General features: G+C 41.1%; 1 protein-coding gene and 1 long non-coding RNA gene across 2 annotated transcripts in view; one reads left to right on the top strand and one right to left on the bottom strand.

The window, feature by feature from the left end:
• The window catches only part of INPP5F (inositol polyphosphate-5-phosphatase F), a 45,220-nt gene extending 37,719 nt beyond the window's left edge, over window positions 1-7,501 (bottom strand). The window contains exon 1 of the mRNA XM_086752380.1: window positions 7,298-7,501. Within this exon, the coding sequence (XP_086608506.1) occupies window positions 7,298-7,394 (97 nt within the window). The 5' untranslated portion in view covers window positions 7,395-7,501. The remainder of the gene's footprint in view (window positions 1-7,297) is intronic.
• Window positions 7,502-7,816: 315 nt separating this feature from the next.
• The window catches only part of LOC147600130 (uncharacterized), a 45,465-nt gene continuing 35,115 nt past the window's right edge, over window positions 7,817-18,166 (top strand). The window contains exons 1-2 of the long non-coding RNA XR_015259086.1: window positions 7,817-8,421; window positions 15,207-15,266. This is a non-coding gene — a long non-coding RNA (uncharacterized LOC147600130). The remainder of the gene's footprint in view (window positions 8,422-15,206; window positions 15,267-18,166) is intronic.

Raw genomic sequence — 18,166 nt, 5'->3', positions numbered from 1 at the left:
GGGGAGGAATTAGAAGTTATTAGAACAAGAATATATAACTGATCATTGAGTATTAATATTGCTGTTCATGAAACCAGAGCTTTTCACAAAAAAAAAGCTTCTGCACTCTTTCCAAATTCCTTCGTCCTCTAGAAATCTGTCCAACAATTTCTTCTCTTCTTGATACTCCATTCCTATTACTTTGTTTCCTATGAAGGCATGTGAAATTCATTGACCTTAACAAATAAGGACTTAATTAGAACACGATCAGTTGATGGAACTGATGACCATCAGCTGGAAGTGTTAACCCCACAGACAGGAATTAGAGCACTTCACAAAAAGTTTAAACAGATAGAGGGAGAAGAAAAACCTGTACATACCCATAGGCACAGCCCTCCTCCACGAGCTCTGTTTTTGTGTTCTACCTCGTAACAAGCGTTTTTTTCCTGGTTAAAATTTTTGCAAGTGAATCTTGCAAGAGTGATACAGCTAAATCACGACCAAAAATAAACTGGGAGGTTTGTTGTTGTTGTCTGATTAAATAAAGAGAAGAGTTAAATCATCCTATATCAAGTTACATTACTATACCAGGATTTTCAAGAAATTCAGATTTAGCTACACATGATAATTTCTTAGTTAGAATAACCATATGCAGTTTTGTAGCACATCGAGAACATTTAATGAACAGAACTTTTTAAAACCACAGGTTTACAGCAAGTTTAACACTTAGTGAGAAGTAACATTTCAGTTACCAAATTTGTATCTTATTCTTTAAAAACCTCTACGTGTATTAAAAATTCATGTTCTTTATAACATTAAAGATGAATCATGAAACCTCTAAACACTGACCAGTAGTCACAAATCTTTGAGGCATTTCAGGGGAGGAAAAAAAAAAAAAAAAAAAGGTACAGTCTGCCAAACTCCGGGCCCTCAGTCTCAATACAGAATCCTAAGAGAATGAGTCTCTGAAACACATATTCAATATTTCAGTAAGCTACATTTGAGATCTGTGTGATATTGCACTGATGAACTTCCTTCTAAAAGAAAATTCTAAACCTCCCTTTGAGAAGTCTCACAGTTTGAGGGAAGTATTTAGTGGAAGTTATTGCAGAGTCCCTTGACATCTCAGGGCTCCTGTTGCAGCTGCCTTGCAACACAGCAGTTCAGAAGAGGAAAAAGTGTTTTCTTCTTGTCAATCTCACTCTTTCAGTACCAGCAAATGCCCCACTGCCCACCAAATCACTTCCTGAAGTCACTCCAAACCTTCAGGCAAGTGTCTTAAAAAACCTCTCAGCTTAAGAAGTTACAGCATTAACTATTCTTTCTGGGGCATAACTTCAGCAACATAAGGTCTCTCCTGTACACTTCATAGTATCAATTGAAGATCAGATTAAAAAAAAAGAAAAAAAAAAGAAAAAAAAAAGAAAAAAAAAAGAAAAGAAATCACATTCCAAATCTACAATAGTGGTTCCCTTTCACTATATTTCAGACAGTTTAAAACTCAAGTCACTTAAAGTCATAATGTTTCCTTATAGATAGAGCTGAAATATCTTAGAATGGTTTGTGTTGGAAGGGACATTAAGGGTCATCGATTTCCAATCCCCTCGCCATGGGCAAGGACACCTTCCACCAGGCCAGGTCACTCAAAGCCTCACCCAGCCTGGCCTTGAACAGTTCCAGGGATGGGGCATCCACAGCTTCTCTGGGCAACCTGTGCCAGTGCCTCACCACCCTCAGTAAAGAATTTCTTCCTTATATCTAATCTAAATCTACCCTCTTCCAGTTGAAAGCCACTACCCTCTTGTCCTATCACTACCTGCCCTTGTCTGAAGTCCTCTTCAGTTTTCTTGCAGGCCCCTTTTAGGTACTGGAAGGGCATTATAATGTCTCCCCAGAGCCTCCTCTTCTCCAGGCTGAACTCTCAGCCAACTCTCTCAGCCTGTCCTCACAGGAGAGGTGCTCCAGCCCTCTGATCATGTCTGTGGCCTCCTCTGGACCTGCTCCAACAGGTCCATGTCCTTCTGATGTTGAGGGCTCCAGAGCTGGACGTAGTACTCCAGGTGGGGTCTCACAAGCGTGGAGAGTGGGAAAATCACCTTCCTCGGCCTGCTGGCGACGCTTTTGACGCAGCCCAGGACTTGGTTGGCTTTCTGGATTAAAAGCATGCATTACTGGCTCATATTGAGCTTCTCATCCACCAGCACTCCCAAGTTCTTCTCCTCAGGGCTGCTCTCGATCCATCCTCCACCCAGCCTGTATTTGTGCTTGGGATTGCCCCAAAGGGCCTTGCGCAACTTCATGATCTTTGCATAGGCCCACCTCTCCAGCCTGTTGAGACCCCTCTGGATGGCATCCCTTCCTGTCAACCACACCACACAGCTTAGTGCTGTCAGCAAACTTGCCAAGGGTCAAGTCAGCACTCTATCCCACTGTCCATGTTTGGCATTTCGAGACCTCTTCATATAAGGAAAAGAGGAAAGAAAAAAAAAAAAAAAAGACTGGAACACTCTTGTTACATTCAACTTGTCATCTGCTACTAAGACTCAACAGGGAGCTAAACACAAAACATCTCACATCAAGATTTATTTAATTACCAGGTTACAATGTAGCATACTATCAACACATGTAAGTCTCTATTTTAGTTTTACCATGCTCCGTAGGAAGAGTCATTAATGGAATTACAAAGTAGATCTTATTTAATGAAAGTAGAAAGCAATTTCTCTGGAAAATACATTTGAAGATCTTGCCTTACAGTCAGAAGCTGTAAAATTTACTAATGTACGTAATAATCAGACGAAGGATACACAGCAGCCCACCCCTCTCCCCTAGTTCTCTGTTCTCTTTTGTGAGAAGGAGCAAGCAGCAACAGGGAACCAACTGCTTAACACTTTTTAAGCATACATTTTTGCTGGGTTTCAGCTCATATATGTAAGTTCTGACATCTGGTTTGTCACATACGCCACAAGTATTTGAGCTGACAACCAAGAAAAGGTACAGAAAAGAGGGAACAGAATGAGCAGGCAAGAGTGAGGAACAGTTCAGTAACCATTGCAGCCAAAAAAAAAAAAGTGTCAAAAAACAGCTTGAGGTTCTTTATGAAGTCGCTTAGAAATATGGAGAGAATTTTTCTAAAGCTTCAGCTATCTCCTCTAGCATGCTTTCCAAAATAGATAGGCAGTTTCCAAGATACACCTCTGACATTCATGAAGTCAATTTTATATTAAATACTCAATTCAATAACAGGAATTAACACTCAGGCCACCATCCCTCAGGGCCATGCTTAGAACTAATCTGTAGCCTCAGACCTACTGATACATCCATGGGCAGTGGCATTGCTCCTTACACCCTTCATCAGATCAAGGACTTCACTCGAGCATTTACAGGTATTAGATTTCAAACAAAGGAACTAGTCTTCTCCTCCAGTCTACAATCATGAGGAACAGCTCAGGAATTCTGACAAGTAATTTCTACATGACTCCTGTAATGACTTGGAGGAGTAAGGCAAGCATACACAGCCAGAATAATAGCTGGCCTCGTGATTTGTGATTCAGAGATTTCACACTATCAGATTAAGACACCTAACCTGAAACCTCTCACTTGATAGCCTGAAAATAGTGTTTGGTAACATGTCTCATTAAAACAAAAACATTTAAGAGATATTGCTTCAGTTCCTGATTCAGAATCATTTCCAACAGATGAAAACCAGTAAAGTAACACTAATTTCCTGAAGTGTTTAAAACAAACAGATGCTCATTTGCCTCTAGTTATACCTCCAGGGGTAAGACACATCTTAACACCACCTCACTCTTACAAGCAGAGTTGATGGACTCTTTAAGCATGAAGTCCCTAAAAGTTGTGTTAGAATAATTCCAACCTGTGTATCACTCAATATCTGGTAGGTTTTTTTTTTTTCAGTGTGGTGGGAACCACATTATTACAGTGGTTTTAGCAGCAACTATTCCTAGTCTTGTTTAGTCTGGCACTACTGCCTGGAGTATTATGAAGGCCAACACAATAATAATATAAGCTTTCACTCCATGAAATAGCGTAGTTCCTTTTGCTGCTGATAAGAAAACGGTGAGAAGAATTCAGTGTCTTCAATACTTCTGCTCTTTTCTATATGTGTATACATATGCATATATAAATACATAATTTATACCAATAACATCAATAAAATTATGTTTGTAATCCGTGTAGAACTACCAGCCAGGAGCAGCTAAGCAGGGCACAAGCAGAGTACATGAACAGTGAAATCGCAATCAAGATCTGATGTGAAGTATTTAAAATGTGGTTGAACACCACATGTTTTTTCACTACACTGAAAAGCTACACTGTAGACAGCTAAATTCGTAACAAAATCTATGATGCCAGAGTGATTCATGGATTTCCTACAGGTGACTCATTAGTGCTTTCACTTAGGGGAAAAAACCACCAGAAACATCTTGTAAACATAGGCAGACATCCTTCAAACTAGGGCCAACCTCAGACTTTGCTTATAGCAAATATTTACCAAGGGGTTTTTTTGCCTTTTTTTAATTCAAGCTGTTCTCTCCATGATTCAAAGAGGTCAGAAATACAGCTTTCAAGATTAACAAATTTCTGAACATGCCTTCACAGCTGAGGGAGGAGAGTATTACAGAGCTTAGCGCCAGCTCTTTAGATTCAGACCTATCTTCTAAAGCAATACTTTGGAAGGTTTGCCAGTATTATCTGTTTCAACCCATGAATGTATAAAGATTAATTCAGAGCAGCCTCTACGGGACAGAATAAAACCCAGGCCTCCAAAAACAAGTAGAGACACATAGTTAGATTATAGCCTTTTGACGGGCTATTAAACATGTCAATGAACACCAGCTATGACTTTGGTGTTTTTAATATGGCAGTGACTCATCACACAGTAATCCATTTGCTCATTTCCGGTCAGTGGCCTTTATTACAAATGGTCAAATGTAATGAAATTGTAAACTTGAGGATACCCAGCTTTGTCTTATTACAAGCAAGAGCTATTGATCCAAGGAATACTTCTTGTGAGAGAACTGTTTATTTCTTGGATTTACTTTCAACATACTAAGGTATTTGGTTTCACAGCCCTAGAGCCCACCTTCAATAGGATGACCCACAGATAGGGTTAGAAAAACAAAACTACGAACACATTGAAATGGGAAAGTGTGACTAACAGTCAAGAGTTTCAAGCTGACTAAGAGACTTCAATATCATATTACCTTTCATTAATCTGTAGGTCACACACAATAGGGATCACATGTATACCGGGTGAAAATTTAAAGGTAGGCTAAGGAGAAAATCCTGCTGAACAGCATGCAGACACACTGCTGGGCACTGGCAAAGCCTCCATGAACTTAACGGACTTCAAGAAGAAAAGGAAAGGAAAAAAAAAAAAAAAAAAAAAAAAAAAAATCACAGCAATGGCTGCATGAAAACAAGTGATTCATGCTCTTAAAATTAAAGCTTTCAAACAACAGTCTCCAGAACTACAGTTCACTAGTTTGTGCTTAATAAAAGCACACAACAAAACTCTGGGTCAAATAAGAGCTTTTATGCCTATGCAGGTGATTATAACTCTAGCAAATCTGAGGGGTTCCCCCCCCAATCCATGAAAACATGCATTTCATTGACTAACACTATTTTTTGCTAGCTTAACATCAAGCATTTCGTAAGGTGATTTATAAATCGAAGTATTACTAGACTTTCAACCGTAAGTGAAGCTGCTGGACAATAATCACTCTTTTTAACTTGAGACAGACTATAATTTTATCTAAAAGATGCAAACAAATTGCACTGACAAGACAAAAGCACTAGCATGACTCAAGTACGAAAACATAACACAACAAAGACCAGTATGAAAAACAGTTCTTTGGATAAACACTGATAACAATGGTATTTGATGTTTGCATATAAAGTTATTCCAGCCTTTTAAAAAGGCTCAGGAAGTATTCTGTACTCAGATAGCCAGCCTGGTCATACGCTTAACTGGCTTCTTCAGCATAACATGGATCCCGATTTTAGAAAGCTGTAAATAACATCTGTGCAACCTATAACATATTTGGTGAAATATCCAGCTACTTAGAGTTTTTTTTTTTTTAACTTATAACCAGGTACACTATGGTCCTTTACATCTAAGCTACATATATTACTCAAAGCAAGCTAATTTCCAAGACTCATTTTATAGACACCTTTACTGATTAACCTCCCAGACAGGAGGTCAATTAACAATAATTACTATTGTTTCAAAATGTCTGTTAACGCAACTCACTGTACCTGAAATTTTTGTTCCCATTAACCTTCTCTGCAGCCTGATACTAATACACATAGTCCCTCTCTGTAATTGTCCCTTATACTGCCTATAGTCACTACAAAAATTTCAGAGCAACTTGCAAGTGTAGACACCTGTTCAATTTATCTTAAAAGAGGAGACCGCAGAAGACATTTATCCAGAAACGCAATCACCATTTACCAGAAACACTGTCAAGCATCACTTACATAAGGCTGACACCAACACACGATGGCCCTTTTTAGTAAGGGTGACCAGACGCGTTTCACAGAATCACAGACCGGTTTGGGTTGGAAGGGCCCTTCAAAGCCCACCCAGTCCAACCCCCCTGCGAGGAGCAGGGACATCTCCAACCAGATCAGGTTGCTCAGAGCCCCGGCCAACCTGGCCTGGAATGTTTCCAGGGATGGGGCATCCACCACCTCTCTGGGCGACCTGTTCCAGTCTTCCCCCACCCACACTGTAAAAAATTTCTTCCTTATTTCAACATTATAAACTACTCAAGTTACGCAGGCGGGGCTGGTAGGGTCAGCTTGACTTTATTTCGTAGATAAACAAACACACCGTGCGAGGAAAATCCACGTCTCAGCCCGCAGAAGGTACGTTTCTCGCCGGGCCACAGCGCCAGGACACGCGTGACCGCGGCTGAACCCGCGTACGGGGCGCTGGGGAGCCGCCTCCCCCAGCCCGGGACCACCACCGGGCTCGCCCTCCCAGAACCGGGGCGCTGGAGAGCAGCGGCCACCCCCCGCCTGCCCAGGGGGTACAAGGCCCTGCCGCCCCCCGCCCTCACCCGGGGCTCGGCAACCGCGACCGGTTCCTTTCGGGGGCCGGTCCCCTCCGCCGGCAGCTCCGCCACCGCCCCTCTCCCCGGCCGGCGCGGAGCTCCTGCCGCCCGCACCCAGCCCCTTCCCCTCAGCGACCCTCTCCCCGGCCATTGTCAGCCGGGTGGGTGCCGGCCCGCCCTTCCCCACACAGGAAACGGGCAAGGGAGGCGCGCCCCCGGCTCCAGCCTCAGCGGGCGCTCACCGGCTCTCAGCTGCAGGCTGCCGTCCCTCCGGCTGCACCACAGCGCCCGCTCCCCGCTCTGCAGGATGTAATGGTCCTTGGCTTGGAACAGCTCCATCCTCGCCCGCCGCCGCCAACCGGGAGGGACGGAGGGCGGGCGGGTGAGCGGGGCGCTCCCGCCGTTCCGCGGCCGCGCGGGTCCCGCGCGGAAGGAGGAGGGTCGGAGCCGGGGCGCGCTCCCGAGCCGAACGCCGCCGCCGCCGCCGCCGCGCACGAGCTCGGGTTCCGGCCCCGCCGCCGCACGTGACGCTGTCCGTCAGCCCGTCGCCGCCCGCCTAAAGGAGCGGAGCGGGGCGGGGCGGGGCTCCCGCTTGCGCGCGCGCCCGCCTCTCGCCTCAGCCTCCCGCTCAGAGGCGGAGAGGAGCGGGAAGGGGACTGGGCTGAGGCGGAGCGATCGGCTGGGTCTGAGGGAGGGGCGCGTTTCCGCCCCTCAGCGCCAGGCCTGCCTCTCCCGCTGGGGATGAGGGCGGCCCCGTCCAGCTCGTCAGCCCTCCCCGGTTCTCCCCGGCCAGCTCTCGCCGACTCTCGGTGCGTGGAGGAGCCCCGGGCCCCCGCCGGGCCTGGAAGTCTCCGGCAGCACCAGCCGCAAAGCCGCGGGAGGTTCTAGCCAGCCACCGCAGAGCAAGGGGTCACGACCGAGCCTGTGTCCCTCAAGCTTTCCCAGCTGTTCCCAAGAGGGAGCGACTTTAATAATTGGTGGAAGCGGGCAGGAGTCGATACGGTCTGTCAGCTAGCGGTGAAAGGAAATCAGACCGCAGCACGGGGCTCATTGTGATTTCAAATATTTGCACAAGAAGCAGCACCTCCTCATACAAGGGTAATTACACCCTCTCTCTCCTCTCCGAGCAGCACTTGGAAAGTTGTACCGGCAAACTCGTTACTGCTGCAGACCCTTTACAGCCACTTGTCCACAGGTTTCCAGAGCTTTTCTTTGTTTGCAGAAGCTGAAGTCCCACTCCCTGTAAAACTGAAGTAGAAGTAGACATAGACAAAAAACATCCCATCCTGCATACAGCCACTTGGGAGTGCCTTGGTTTGTTGAAAGAACATCCTCAGGATATCTTGAAAATTAATGGTGCATGCAAGTAAGTAGTTTTGCATAGTACTGGAAAACCAATTTTCTCATCTTTTAATTTATTTCCATCTACCCTTCTTTCTTAAAATGACAATCAGATTTTTTTTTTAATGTCTCTGGACAGGCTTTATGTTATTTTGAATGCAGTTTAAGATTTTTCTTTCAAATATAAGGTCTGTCCTCTGACATTGTTGCTTTTTTTCTTTTAAGTACACTTAAATAGTATAGGAACGACATGGATGGAACTGAACTCTGTTTGATCTGATGATAGATGCTAGTATCTCTTAACATTTTTCCCAGGGCAGGGGAAAAGAATGCACTGTTCTTTCTTGGCTACAGATCCCAATTTTGAAAATGCTATGCCGTGTGAATGCCCTGTGCAAAGAAGGCTGTGTCTTTCAGTTTTAGCTGCCTGTAGGGAAGGGTGAGGAGTAGGAACAGCCTCAGGTTTTTCAAATGCTCAGCTCAGCAAAAGCCTCGTTGCAGCTTTTCCTGGAGACGAGTCACTCTGTGACCCTGCAAGGAAGCTGCCAATTGACAGCTGAAAGATATTCTTGAGGTTTGGTCTTCCTCTCTGTCTCTTCCCTGCTTTCTACTATAAGCAGGGCAGAGGAACAATGGTTTCTTTAGGTAATGAGTCACAGGCAACAGACGTCTGAGTGGCAGTAGCTACAGCAATCGCCTTTCACAGATAAATGTGTGAAGCCACAAGGAAAAAAGAAATTTGAGGATTATTTGGAGCCGAGATTTGCTAATATGGGAGGTAAGGCAGATTTTTGAGAAGTTAACTTTCCTTATGTAGAAGAATCTCTTTTAGCTGTCAGTTGTGTGCACCTGCCTGCCTGAAATATTTTGTTGTTGTTTTCTGGACAGTGCAAATGAACACCTTTTTTGGATGTCAGCTTATTTAAGTAGTCCCTAACTCAGTCTTCCTCTACCACTGGTGGGACTTGTGTACCCCAACTTTGCTATTAGACATAGAGGTATGGGAGGCCTGGAAGCAGATCCTCCAGTAAAATCAGAGGCAAAAAAAAAGACCTCGGTCTTTTCTATGTCCTTCGACACAGAATTGCTCACCTCACTCAGCAGTGGGCTTACGTTTTCTTTGGTCATCTTTTTGATGCCAAAGTAACTATGGAAGCCTTTCTTGTTACCCTTCATACTCCTTGCCAGTTTTTAATTTGGGTGCACTTTGTCCTTCCTATTTTCATTCCTGTGTGCCCAGGCAATGCATCTGTATTCCTCCTTGGTAGTCCCTATGCACTTAGGCTTTCCATATGCTCTCTTTTTGCCTTTGAGCTTAGTTAGGTTTTCCTCATTCAGTCAGGCTGGCCTCCTGTTATGCTTGCTGGTTTTCTTGCAAGCTGTTCTTTTGCAGACGAGACAAACTGCCTGTTTCTGTCACTCAGATGGTTCTAATGTGTTCCTGCTGATAGAGGAATATGAATGATCAATCCATGATGCTATGACCTTACTGTCTTAAATCACATCCATGGATCAGGGCTTCTACAACATTCCAGTCAGATTCTTTAATTCACCTAATCCTTCATCACACATTTACTAACCTGATAGCTCCCCAGCTGCGTGAGATTGTTACTGAACTATCATGCAAGAAAGGCTCTTGAGTTACTTTTATTTTCTGAAATATTTGTTTGAAAACAAATTTGTGTGCTTTTTAGAGAGATTATATTATGCATTAAACAGACCCTCTGAAAAGGCTGCTTTGAGAAGCAACCTCCTCAGAACAAAAGTAACACAATAGGCTCTTCTGATTGGCAATACAGCAGATAAAGAGATTTGTTTGTGACAGCCAGCAGTTGCCACCAGAACACTTCTGAAGTAGCTGTAAATGTACTTTCAATATTAACTACTCTGAAAAATACTTGTATGTTATGTTTCGTAACAGAAAAATACAAAACTACTGGTATGAATATTAGCTTCTGTCAGGAAAACTAAAACTTTCCAAAACCAGGGAAAGCAGTTCAGCATAAGAATTTTTGCCTGGATTTATTTTTAGCTTTCTTTCCACTGGAATAGCTTTTTCATATGGCAGTTGTAGTTGTTATCTCTGAAGGAAGAGGGACTCTGGTATTTCCTCCTTCCCCATGAAAAGCTCTTACTTGCCAATGGGAATATTTCCATTGACTTCACTGAACTTCACTGAGCACATGGGAAACCAATAACCTTGTCCCTTCAAAGCAATGTGTATGTGATTAACATCTCCAATATACTATATGGCTTATGGGTAATGTATTGATTTCCCTCTGTTGCGCTTATTGTTAAGATCAAATCAATGAGACTGTTTGGAAAAAATAAATTAGAATGTTTTGGCTGCCTACAATTCTTTTATTCCACAATTACACATTTCACTCCGGAGACTACCAAGCTAGTGCAATCACACATGAAAAGGTTCCTTACTGTCTTGTGGGTCTGCCTTCATCAGTTAAAATGCTATTCACAGTACACCAAGGCCACATTTAATTAATAACTTCTCCAAAGTAAATGACAGGGAGCTCTTCACGGCCATTGTAATAAAATTTACAGCTAATTTAAAACAGATTCTATTTGCTTTTCCGCACCTGATCGCCTAGGCATGCTGCTTTTCCAGTGGTTTTCTAAGTGTACAGAGTAGACCAGTTTAGACACAGTAAGTCTTTCACCAAGTAGATTCTAGTTTTTGATCCACAGCCCCATTTCAGTCTTTTCATTGATTAAGGGCTGATTAAGCATTAATCCCATTTGCCACAAAGCATCAAGGCAATGTGTACAACCGACTAATTTTTCCCAAGTGTGAGCTTTTGCACAATTGCCTTACCAGTTTCCTTTCTACACCTATGTTTGACCAAAGGAAGTTTCAGTGTAGATATTTCTAGAACAGGCTTCCCCTGAGAACCATATGTGTCTTTATTAGGGTGGCACAAGGTCACAATTTGGGCTTCTATGGAAATATTTCAAAGACGACTTTGTCTTGCTGGTGGTTCTAGCTACAAACCAGTATTTAACTCAGTGTCTTGGGAGTGGAGCAGAATAAATTTAATAAAAAATGGGATGGAAATTCAGTAGCAACTCATTGAAGATATATTTAGCAAAATAAGATTTAAAACACTCTGAGCAAGTTAAATGGTTTTAACCATCTGGAAGAGCTTACTTCCCATTCTATACTTTTAATTTAAGTTGTTTTTTTAAAAGCAAAATACTTCACATTTCAAAAATAAAAGCAAGACTTTGGCTTTTAGAAAGGATAAAAAGTGAAATTTTAGGATCACTACAATTTAATATGTCTTTTAGAAAAAAAAAAAGAAGTCTATTTTTATCTGATACCATTCAGCCAATTTGAATCAATTTTGTAAGTAGCTTTCTTGGAATTTACTGTATTTTTCCTGATTTTTTTTTCCTATTTTACTATTATAGAAACAGAAAACATCCAGTTATTTTTGTTATGTTGTTAGGGTTCACTGAATCTGGCTTTCTTCTCGAGATTTGTCATAATTTCTGTCTCTATTTATGAATATGACTAGTCAGTTTCTTAGTACTGAGGCGATTTGACAGTAAAATAGCACAAATAGCAAAGTATATGTATTCCATTCTTAGCATAATGTAGCTTTTTGTGCTCTGAATACTGTTGAGGCTGAGCATCAAATAACGCCTGAAGTATAGTGATAGTTGCCAAGTACTGAAGTGTTATACATTTCTTTTTGTCACTTTTCACCCTGTTTTTTGCTATCCTGTGAAAAAGAAATGTATTAGTTATTCAGTGCCAAAATCCCTGTCAGTTGAACGATGGAAATAAATGCAAGGAAAGTACAATGCTCCCTTGGTGTTTTTCCTTAAAATCTCAATCCTCTTGCTCTCCTTTCTCACAGCACTTATTATATTATACATTACTTATTAATTATTATGCATTGTTTATATTACTGTTGTGCCAGGGAACTCTAGTTGTGGATAAGGAACCCCACTGTTCTAGGTACTGTACAAAGCCAGAGTGTAATGTCTATTCACATCCCAGAGATTTAGAACCACTATGAAAGACAAGAAGCAGTAACAGAAACAGGTGTTTAAGGGATGGAACGTAAGGTAATGACACAGTATTGATCAGCCTGGAAGCCAGTGGTCTCAGCACTCCAGGATTTAAGCATTACCAAGTTGTGATGGAAAACATGCTTTAATACTCCATTCAGTTATTACATTTTTATTACAACATATTTATATTCTGTCACTTTAGTTGACTTCATTTTCTCTATTGTTACTAACATGCTTTCGAAATAACATATATACTTGCATAGTTGTAGGAAAAGCGTATGCAAGAAGTTAATTTGGGGTCAAATTCTCCTTTCCTTACTCCAGAAGATGTTCCAGAGGGAACTTTCCAGAGTAAGGTTTGACATGCTGTGACATTCAGCCACAGTACTGCTAAAGCCATCTTAAATAATCATTTCCTCCTTCACAGCTGTGTGTTTCTATTCCTGTACCATGCCTGCACTGGATAGCCACAAGCATTTGTGCAGCATATTGTGAACTGAATTCAGGGAACTAAGGCAGATGCAGAATAACATACTAAAAAACTGTTCATGAAACTTGACTCCAAATAACAGTAACTACAGTAATAGTAAACCTACCTGGCCCTTATTGAATGGAAAGAGCCTAATATTTTAGGGTCAGGATTTACCTTAGCGTCAATCAATTGGCAATTCATTCTGAGTTGCCAAGCAATGCAGAATCAAATCACGTCTAAATTACAAATGTGCTAATGCCAACCGTGCCTACATTAGCAAGCAGTGCAGTACAACAGGAGAGGATTTGGAGAACAAACAGCTGGCGCTCAGAATCCAGCTTCTGCACTCTACACATTCTAGGAGCTTTATTTAGGATTAGATCTAATTTTGTCCTACAGACCCCTTAGCAACTGGAGCACATCAGATGCAGTCCTGGAGTGCATCTCCTGGTTTTGTTTCAATTGTAAGAAATCCAATCCATGTGCTCATCCATACTTAGAGCAGCCCTGTGATGAGACACAGAGAATGCCATCTGAAGGAGCTTTTCCAGAGATTGTTATATCACCTTCCCAAATGACATGAGCTGTAACAGTAAGGGTGGTCTTCTGTAAGCCTTGCTGTATCTCAACCAGATTCTCCAGCACAATATGCTGGCTGAAGAGATCCTTTTCAACACTGCTAGTGAAGTTATTCCAGTAGACATATAGAGCAATAATAAAACCTTACTGACATACTTACCCACTGCTCTATAACAAAATTCATGTTTACAGAACCTCAGTCTCCGCATAAAGCTGCATTTATACTGCAGATAAACACATCAGTACTTAAGAGTAGGGATGTATGAAGTTCTAAGAGTGACACTGACACTTTTTCACGCGAGAGCAGAATCTCTAGCTGCTAGGCAATAATTTAGGTCAAAAACCACTATCAGCTTTTCCTTCACCTGTGGCGTGTGGATAAAAAAGTCCTGTACAGAATTTGCAATCCTCAAACTCTTGATGCTCAGTTAAGTACTGTACCGGTAATTAGAATTCTTATGACTTTCAAAGGGCTAAACCAGAAGATTAAAAGAACTTTATTTTCCTGTGAGATTATATGTTCTACACTTGAATAACTAGGATAGATGATCATTGCTATATACAGGCTAAAAGTGTTTATTGCTGGCTTTGCATTTCTTCTACAATGCTATGTAGGTCATTGTAAAACCTAGGGAAAGAAGATAGACATGAGACTGAAAAAGAGGACTGAAAATCAGAAAATCTAAATCTTTGTCCTATCCGCCTGGCCTTGGATAAATAACTTAAACTGTCTGTACATCGCTTTTATATATATGATTAAAGGTAGTATTTCCCTACTGTGTGGAGGTACTATAGCCTGACCATATTGATAAGTGTAAAATGTTTTAAACTGCTATGATGAAAGAGTTTACGCTCATATTTATAGAGAAGCATATAATAGTTTGTGTTGGAAGGGACCTGTAAAGGCCATTCAGTCCAACCCCCCTGCAAGGAGCAGGGACATCTCCAACCAGATCAGGTTGCTCAGAGCCTCATCCAACCTGGCCTGGAACGTTTCCAGGGATGGGGCATCCACCACCTCTCTGGGCAACCTGGGCCAGGATTCTACCACCCTCAGTGTAAAAAAATGTCTTCCTTATATATGCAGATGAATGAAAGCAAGCTCTGTATTTTGTGGAAATAATAAGACAAAAATTATGTAAGACTAGACCTCAGAAAAATCAGGGAAGTTCTTTATTGTCATTGGAGTCAGTCAGGTTTTGCATTTGTGAAGGAGAATGCCAGTGAGAAGCCAAGATGGAATCAGAGCCATGTGTAACACTTGGCAATTACTAACATGCTTTTCACTTTGTTTGACATTTTAATTATGTTACAACATATATATATGTATATATATATATGTATTTGACCAATATATATACTGCATATCTGTAATAGCTTTATACCCTATATCTATGACTATGTGTGATAAATCAGAGAGCTATAACACTGTGACTGATATGTAGCTACACAGATGACTCAACTTTACAGAAGATGTTTCTGAGAAAAGGTCAAAGCCATTCCTGAACAAAATTTTAAAATGTCCTAGAAACTACTTATAAATAGTCAATTACCTCTTTGGGGGAAGAGACAGACAAAGAATTGTAAGGCACCGTTTCATTTATTAAGGCATCATAAGCCTGCCATAGACACCATTACACCATATAGAATGTAGGAGGAAATAGTTCTATCTCTGAGCAATTACTGAAGGGAAAAATTACAAGCATGTGTTGTTGTTGTTGCAGGAGTCTACACTATGTCATCGATCCGGTAGGACCAGATGGGGACAGGATAACCTTGGAGAAGTACTGACCTTCGAAAACTAAAAGAGGATGAGTGAGGCTCCAGAAAGCAGGAAGAGTATTTGGACTTCTAATTTACTATTGTTTTCCAATGTCTGCACAATCAATGGGAGGTTATAGCTTTATGTATATTGATGAATCTGTGCCACCATCCTGAGCCTTAAAAATGGGAAAGAAGAAAAACTCAGGGAATTTTAGATCAGTCGGACCCTTTTCTTAAACGAAAAAAAGAATAGAAAAAAAACCCAAAGTACGTACTTTCAAGTACTTGCAAGACAACAAAGCGTTAAGAAACAGTTAACATACATAATAAGTTTAAGATTGAATCAATACCCTTTCTTATGACAGTCTAGCAGTGCTGGGCAATAGTGTATATCTGCACTTAATATGACCTTTGATCCTGTCTCTTATGATTTTCCCATAACTAAGGAAATATGGTCCAGTTACAACACCTCCACAGTCCCAAATAGTTGGGAAGTTTCTCTTGTGGAGTGGTTACTAATGGTTAACTCACGAGTTTTGTACTGTCCTGTATCTTTACTGATGGCCCAAATAATGGAATAACAAGTGTACTTAGTAAATTATCAAGCTAGAAGGCCCTGAAATCCCACTGGATATCAGAATTTCATTATAAGATTATTATGACAAGTTGAATAAATTCTCTGAAATTAATTAAATAACTGGCAAGAGAAAAATTTCCAACAGGAATGATCATCTGTATAAATACAAGCTCAGGAACAGCTGGTTAATCAGGACTTCTGGGGTAATCCTAGATGATAAATTGATCAACCAACCGGTAACAAGAAAGTAAAAAAAATTCCAGTTATACTAAAAAGGATGCGCAGGAGCATTATATGTAAGACCTATGCAGTAATCCTTTTACTCCGCTATGAGTGAGACCTCAGTGGAAATACTATATTCTGTTTGACACAACCATTTCAAGAATTATCAGCTGAAAATAGGCCAAAGGAAATCCAGGATAATCTGAATTTTTGAAGTTGTGATTTATGATTTGAAAAATTAGGATTCCTTAGACTAGTTTCTCATGGGAAACAGGAAAACAGTCTTGAAATATATAAAAATTGCTGGAAAGGGGACAAGAGTAACTGGTTTCTTTGTTCACTGTCACTGAATCATAGGATGGTTCAGCTTGAAAGGTGTCTGTGGTCCAACCCCTCCGCTCACAGCGGGATGAGCTAGAGCAGGTTGCCAGCATCATGGCCAGTGTGGTTTTGAGTTTCTACAAAGATGGTGACTGCACAGCCACTCTGGGCAACCTGTGCCAGTGTTTGACCACCTTCACAATGAAAAAGATTTTTCTTAACTTTAAGTGGAATTTCCTGTATTTCATTTTGTGCCCATTTCCTCTTGTCCTGTCACTGGATACTACAGAGAAGAGTCTGGCCCCATCTTCTTTTCTTCCTCCCATCAGGCTTTTATACATATTGATAAGATACCCCCTGAGCTTTTTCTTTTTGAGGCTAAACAATCCCAAGTCTTATCCCAGGTAAGGCAAGAAGTAGTGAGTGTAATTGCAGGAAGAATAAGTTAGACAGAAACAAAGAATTTGGATAAATAAGCATGGGAATAGACTGCTCACCAAAATTAGATGGGCAATATTCACCACTAGTGGTTTTTAAGAACAGATTAGGCAAGACAGGAATGAGGTAATGTGATCTCTTCCTATTCACAACCTATGATGATTTGTTGCAACCTTATTTTTTTGAATCTCAATCTCTTTGCCCATCTCCACATTCCATAACCTTCTTTTCATCCATCCCATTCTGTCTTTCTTCTCTTGTGCATGTTTCTATCAGAACAGCAAATAGTTGCTATCAACCAGCAATTGCAACGTTCATCCTACCTAACCCTCTTTGCTCACTGCTTTTCTTTCAGTTGGGTCTTCTGAGTCTTCAGAATGATGGCCTTAGTGTCATGTCCTATGCTCAGGTCTTGTGAGGTTATTTAATTTAAACCTGTTTCATTATAAATAATGTGCAAATTGATCTTAAGCATCCAGATCCACCTGAGAACCAGTAGGATTTTTGAATTTCAGAGCAATGGATCAGGCTGCAGATACACTGTAGAAAGTCTGGGCCATAGCCTCCCAATTTATTGTTTTAATTAAGTAAAAAATGCCTCCTTCACAAGAGTTTTGTTTCTTTCTATGCTGTTTACCAATGCTTTTTTCCTAGGCATCTGTCATCCAAACATACTTTAAAACTTGAGCAAGGTTTTTTCAATGTTTTAAAAAAAAAAAAAAAACAATGACTATGCAACGCAAAGAAAAAGGTCCACACAGAGAACAGAAATAAAGGGAGAAAAAAGGCTGGCATTCCATTTTTCCCCACTCAGCCATGCTTACTTCTTTACAGAAGCAGTAGCTCTGAATCTGCCAAAAAAAAAAAAAAAACCCAGCTCCAGAAAATGAGAAAACAAACATGAGCAAGTCCCCAAATAACTTTCCTGCATAACTAAAAGGGTTTGAAATGAGGTTTCTGAGACCAACTAGTGCATTATGCATGCAATTGTTCTGTTTGGCTGATTTGATTTGCCTCAAGCCTCAATGCTAATTATAGTGAAAAAGATAAATACAGACTCTCTGTTTAAATTTGATAACAATCTTAAAAATAGATGCTACTACCCTACTCTTAATCAAACACAGCATCCACAGGCAAATGCAATTTAACGCCTACAAAACCAACTGTGGTCACAGATTTGATTCTCAGTTGGAGGATGTCATTTTAAGTAGCCATGTGTCCTTCAGTTTTGTTCAATGTATTGGATTCAGCTTATGGAAGATAAAATAAAAAATTATGTTCTGCCACAGCACTATAATGCCTGTGGGAAAGGATTCAGGAAGGACTGGGAAACAACACTGCTGGGTTATACTGCTGACACTG

This window comes from Chlamydotis macqueenii, chromosome 7, assembly GCF_036417535.1.
Source record: "Chlamydotis macqueenii isolate bChlMac1 chromosome 7, bChlMac1.mat, whole genome shotgun sequence".
NCBI classification, from domain to species: Eukaryota; Metazoa; Chordata; class Aves; order Otidiformes; family Otididae; genus Chlamydotis; species Chlamydotis macqueenii.
This window is presented reverse-complemented; position numbering and strand designations above follow the sequence as displayed.